Source organism: Macrobrachium rosenbergii, chromosome 42 (assembly GCF_040412425.1).
Source record: "Macrobrachium rosenbergii isolate ZJJX-2024 chromosome 42, ASM4041242v1, whole genome shotgun sequence".
In the NCBI taxonomy this organism is placed as follows: Eukaryota; Metazoa; Arthropoda; class Malacostraca; order Decapoda; family Palaemonidae; genus Macrobrachium; species Macrobrachium rosenbergii.
Genome location: NC_089782.1, coordinates 33,853,225 through 33,859,750, shown reverse-complemented (window position 1 = coordinate 33,859,750; position 6,526 = coordinate 33,853,225). Strand labels below are relative to the sequence as shown.

Genomic DNA, 6,526 nt, shown 5'->3' with positions numbered 1-6,526 from the left:
TTTCTCATCTTCTTCAAGGACCTCCTGGGTCCTTTGCCTGACTCCAGCAAAGGTCTATCAAAACTTTTTGGCCCTTGACCTTTGTTTCTCATAGGTTATTCACCTTTCACTGTAAGAGAGTACTAGCCGTCTGAAGTTGTCGGAAAAACTTAATAAGGTGATACTGAACCTCTATATGGCTTTTTAAAATTGACATCTTCAAAGGAATTCTTTCCACAATCTGCCCAACTTCCCTAAGAGGTAGAATTTCTCCCCATACCTTAAGGAAATAGAAAAGTTATTTTTGTTCACAACAAAGGACTACCAGTCAATTTGCTTGCAGGATGCTCTATCTCATTCTCTAATTCTGTCTAAATCTCGGGACTTGGTTACCTCTGTATTCTTGAGAAGGAGTTACCTCCTTCTTAAGTGTCCCCCCAAAAATCAGACTGCATTTCCTTTCACTGAATGCAGGATCAAGCTAAACAAAATGTTTACTGAGCAACTGACAATAAGGATACCCTGTAAATGCTGAATTACATCTTAAGTCACACACACACACACAATCTTCTCTCATTTGGGAGTCCTCTGGACACAAGGCCTTTTCTCTTGATACTTTTTCCCCATGGTCAACCAAGTCTTATTAATAATATCCTTTTATTTTAAAGTTCATTTGTGTTTAGTCAAAAACACACTTACCAAACTGTCAACACAACTTTTACTTTCTTGCCGTGGCTCATCTAATTGCGCTTAACTATGAGAGGTAATGTACTGTGTGAATTTCACCTTAGCCACTGTATTGAAATGTGTAATTTTTTGTTCAATACGCTTCATTATGAAGGTAACATGACAATAGGCAATATAAGCATTTTTAGAGGGGGGGGGTGTTTGGTGTTTCAGCTATTAAAATACATAATTATAATCGTTTTTAGAGGGGGGGGGGTTCCAATGTATCGTGGATTTTCTGTATTGCGTAGGAAGCAATTTCTATATTCAGCTTCATGAAACTGGCATGTAACTCTGTCATTTTAACTGTTATTTATGTGGTAGTTTCAGGTGGGCATGGTCTATTGATTGAGAACTACAGTGCTGTATTATGCTAACCATTCGTAGTTTTCCACATGGATAAATTGGGAAAAGATAAATGAGAAAATTCACCCACCAAACCAACGCTGGGAACTGTTAGATTAACTTTTTGGAGATTGGCTTCGGTTGGAGAATAACTGAAAAGATAACAGGGGTACATAAAAGTTTCAAAAAGTGAATTAGAAATTTATAACATAAAAAGTATGATTGAACTAGAGGATAAGGTGTACATTTATCTTTGCTGTCAAAAGGATTAGGCAATACTACCATAATTTTAACATCCTTTTCATAACTTGAAAATAACGATTAAGTTTCTTGGATGAACTTGCTTTTTCAAAATAAGCTTACTTCCTGAGAACTCCTCCAGTTGTTGTTGCTGTGTTTTTAACTTCTTCTTTCTCTGCCTCTTTTCCCACTTCTATGTGGGGGTCGACGTTTCCGACAGCTTTCCTCCATCTGGCTCGGTCAAACACATCGTCTTCTGACAAACTGTGTCTCGCAGATCTTCTCTTAACTACATCCACCCACCTTCGTTTCAATCTTCCTCTTGCTCCCCCACCAGGCGCCTCCATCTGCACCACTCTCCTCCCTACATATGTCTCATCCCTTCTCATCACATGGCCATACCACTGCAATCTTCTTTCCCGGGCCGTCTTTGATAGTTCTACGACTTCAGTAGCTCCTCTCACTCCTTCGTTGTTGCTGTGTTTTTATATGGAGATTATTTTTCACATGTAATTTTCTTTGAATGTCTTAGAGAGCTGCTTGACTGTGTGAAGGGTAGACATAAATGCACCAAACTTAGAGCATCACCACTCGATCAGTGTAGTGATGAATTTCACAGTGAGCGCAGAGTTAAGCTTTAGAACTGCCGACTGTAAGTCCTTTGCTATATTTATCATTAGGAAATACGGAATACTTGTATGAAAACGAAACATGCTAATGGTATGGAGTCCATTATATGTACTAGCATGATTTTCAGGCTGGAATTAGTTCCTTATTCTCGTTAGTTGAAAGCTTTTTACTCTGGTGTGATTTGGTCATGCTATGAAATTTGGGCAAGTGTCAGTGTTGCCCATTTTGTAGTCTAACTTATAGATTCGATTCAGGAATTTACAGTGAACAGCGAGTTCTACTTAGTGCTTAGTAGCTGTAAAAGCGCTAGCATTTAAAATTCTTATTTTTTATATTTTAGACTTATGAGATACATGTACAGTACCGGTAATTCATCCTTAAATGTGCATTGTGTGATTTCCTATTCCCAATATAAAATGCTTTGCAGGCAACCTACCTCATCTAACATTCGTGAAGTCAGGTGGATGTGTCCTCAATTGTGTAGAATGTTGTACTGTATTTGTTGCATTTAACATCTTGTCGTTATCTGGCATATAATGCATGTAACTTTAAACTTTTCTTCAAAGCATACTCCATATTGTTCTCACGATGAAACTGTACGTGAAAATTTGATGCAGACGCTGCTTTGTCCTCATCCTGGTTAGATATCTTCACACAAATTCAGGATTATTTCATGAGTGTAACCTTACCAAAAAAAAAAGGGTAAGAGCTCGTACCAAGATGCCTTTATCCTGCGTACAACACTTACGGTCAGTATTGAGAGAGGCTGGCACCTGGCTGGGCAAGAGCAAGTCAAAATGTGAAGTATTGTACCCTACAAACTTATTGTTCCAGAGAGAAGAAAGTAAATATAAATGGATTCGTTGCATTTTATAGAGGAGGGTAGCTATTTATCATGGGTTAAGGGAGAGGGCCAAACTTCATTTCAAATTAGGAAAAGTAGTAGTTCTTGTATATTTTAGTGAAGATATGCCTTATTTTGCATAGCATATTGTGGTTGGACTTTTAACTGGGGTCTGTGGAAGTGAGTTAGAAGAGTATCTTTTTATTGCGATTTGTAGTGTTCAAATTCAGTGCTAGAATTCTGCATGGATCTGACCAGCAACTGGACTGTAAACAATTTTACGTTTTCGTTCAAGAGGTTTCTTTCTGAGTGTGCTTTCTGTTCAGGAGAAATTCCCACTCCCCTACTGTGCTAGATCCCATTTGGCGTGTCCTTCGCCAGTGGTCTCTAAGCAAATTATCTACAGTAGTATCTTTGCATTCTAAGCTGGAAAATTAGCCACTTCAGACAAGTGAGTCTGCAACATGCCAAGTAAGAAGGCAAAAGACGAATTTCCAAATAAATCTTTGCATGCCTTTGTAACTCCCTTATCTTAGTTCTTGTCACGAGGACTGAAGTTCCTTTGAGATCTACAAATCCTCCAGCTTGTGTTCCTTACCATGCTCCATATGGAAGTTAGAGCTAGTTCTTCGGTGTCACTAAGACTATATGGAATTAACACACATGAAGAATCAGTATGTCCACTTAACTCTGCACTTGTCTTCAGAGGAGTACCCAAGTTTGTGTGGAAGTTAGTAATCTCATAGTTTTAGTGTGCTACTTTGAACTCAATGGTCCCTTGGGGTCTCTGCGCAGTTCACGGCACCCAACGTAATCCTGGTTTACTTTCAAGGTACTGTACAGATCTGGAGGATGAGCTGAAAACAGTACCATTTAGACAACAACTTGCCAAGGGCGAAAGATGGTCTTTCAGTCCAGCAAACGATAGGGGTTCCTGGTCAACTTGAAGTGGCCCAACATAACATTTCACCTGGAAGTAATTCATTTCAGTATAATAATGCATTATGTTGAGACAACTGAAACAGTCTTAAGTTTCCTCTACACGGCCCCACCACCAGGATCCTGGCAGTTGGACACTATTATTAAGTGGATTATGCATGCTTGGTCCCAACAACTTTGTCTAGTTCTTGGATGGTGGTTGATGGAGACAGGCAAGAGGTCTAGTAAGGGGGTGATGATCAAGCCTGCAAGGGGCTTTGGAAGTTGTGAGGTGAATTACTCTAAAGTGCTTCATGAATAGTATGGAAGAACCTTCCAATTTTTTGCTCTCTACTTTGCATGAAAGATGAAATAATACAGCTTTTCGATAGCCTGCGGTCATCTTTTCCCGCTTATTAGCATGATAAGAGTGTTTTTCAATCATTATTTCCTTCAGAAATCAAAGGGTAGCTTTTACTGCACCATGACCTCAGCATAAGTGATCCAAATATGCGGCTGCTCTGCCTCGTCTCATAAACTGTATTCAAAGGAGTTCTTATTGGCTATAATCTCAACGACAGTATCGCAAATTTTGTTTTCACCAAAACTTCCAGTCCCTGGGCCTTCTTGCCTGAAGGTGATCATGTGAAGTCAGCAGGTGTTCAGTATCACTCAGGTACCCAACAACCCCATTGCTGGAGAGGACTTTCTCAGGCTTTTTCAGTACAACAGCAAGACCAAAATGTGGATAGTCAACAAGGGACCTCAATTATGCAAAGTACGCCTGTGGTTGGTGTGTGAGTTAAACTTCTGTATCCCTTAATCTTCTTTGGGGTGGAAAAGAAACTCATCTACCTGTTCAGTCAGTGTTTGCACACCAATGCATTTTCAAATAGTTCATTACTGTGGATTTCATATTACGGCTACCTTAGAATATAAAATTCACTTTGCGAACTTTTAGAGTCACCGTCCCAAATTCAGCATACCTCCAAAGTGTTATACTACATCTGATAAAGTCCAATTAATGATGGCTTATTATGATGAACCAGTCAGGGAGTCTTCAGTTGCAGAACTATCCTTGAAGGCAGCTTTTCAGTCTGAAGGTCGAGGAGTCTGCCGCTATCTTTAAAGCTGTTAAGCATTTTTCAAGTTGTGTTACTCAATATATTACTTCTGCAATAAAAATTCAGAACACCTTGTACTCAATAAAGGGAGGCACTTCTTTTACAGTAGGAGACCTCCCAACTTTGTTGAGTGCTTAAAAGATTACAAACATTAAACTATTTGATAAGAATAATCCCACACCTGTATCTGCAGATGCAAGGAAAAGTAAAGGGGTGAGACAAATGTAAGGAGGCCTAGTATTGTGGGAAATACCTAACCTAATCACCATTAGTGATTCATTAGTGATGGAGAGCTTTGGATGTCTTCCAGGGAAGGAGATGTAAGAACTGTAAAATGGTGGTCAGTACCTATCAAACATCTTTGTTTTTCAAGTGACCCCTTTACATTTGCAAAATTGATTTGTGCAAAGTTAATAGCTAATGGATATCGTTTCATCACAAGTTTACCAGAAGAATGAACTTAAGGAAGAGAAGTAGGGCTGGACATATTTCCGGAATTAGAGCGTTTTTTAATAAAATTAGCCCACATAACTTTGTGAGTATCAGCATTTATACAGCATTTTTCACCCTCCGTTATGTAACTTAAAACTGGCATTTAATTATCTCTATCAGTTGCTTTCATATATCAATGCAGTTGTTTCATTTTATATTTAAACTTATCAGACCAACTTACGTCAATCGTAATACGGTAACAAGATTTTTGTTTTCAGGCATGTGACGATAAATTAATATGTGAAACAGACGTATGAGTATTTGATTTTTGCTTCAGTGTCTGTGTGGCTTTGGTGATTATTCAGATGTGGATGCTCTGAGCACATTTTGTTAAAGCAAGAATAAATTTGGGAATATTTTTGATGAATGTCACAACTGTCAACACCTGTGTGAGTTGACAGTCTTCTTTGTTGATTTTATAAAGATGCCAGGGAGGTGTTAAACTTATTTTATTATTGTCAGGTTGTTCAGAATTATCGTATCGTCAGACATAAAGGATAATAATGAAATGAAGTTGAGAAAACAAATGAGTAAGAGTATACATTAGTCTGTTATGTATCATTATGCACTGTGTTTATTGTGAATTTAAATTATAAAGGACTCAAAAAATATGACCCGGTGAAAAGCATCCCGAATGCTTTAAAACTGACGGTTTTGGGGCAATATGAAATTAATATTCTTTGCTTTACAGTACTGTAAGTGTTTTATTTTTATATGAATTCTTAAGCATATATTCCTTGGAAATAGCCTACTGAGGTGTTTACTATGTCAAATAACATATTGTTACGAATGAATGACAATAACAACTCGATTGTAAATATATTCCTGTACATTTTTAGCTACCAATATATGTCCTTCACTTTACTATAGCCAACTGCTTATGATGATAGCTCATTTATAACAAGTCTATTGATAGTCGATGATGATTTGTAAAGCTGTTATGTAGTTTTTAAATTTAGATATGTTTCAAGACTTTGGTACCCATCAAAATTCCTTATGTTTAATGCTTCCATTACAGATTATTTATCCTTTCTGTTATATGCTTTATATTTTATCATAATCTGCAAGCTTCTTCAATTATACAGAAAGTTTAAATATAAAGGATAAAGGCTGCACATTTGAACGGTGTCATATTACAGTGATGTCACATCACCAGCTACAAAGAGATACGATATGTTTGGATCGAAGTCAGATGAAATATAGCCTAACTGGGAAATTGGTACAGCAG

The 6,526-nt window shown here is 37.7% G+C and overlaps 1 protein-coding gene across 1 annotated transcript; it reads right to left on the bottom strand.

Annotated features, from left to right (window-relative positions):
* Window positions 1-1,409: 1,409 nt before the first annotated feature.
* Window positions 1,410-2,361, bottom strand: LOC136827792 (uncharacterized). Its single transcript, XM_067085252.1, has 2 exons — window positions 2,357-2,361; window positions 1,410-1,767 (listed from the first exon to the last, which is right to left on the bottom strand). The coding sequence occupies exons 1-2, from the start codon at window positions 2,359-2,361 to the stop codon at window positions 1,410-1,412; spliced, it is 363 nt and encodes a 120-aa protein (XP_066941353.1).
* Window positions 2,362-6,526: the final 4,165 nt, after the last annotated feature.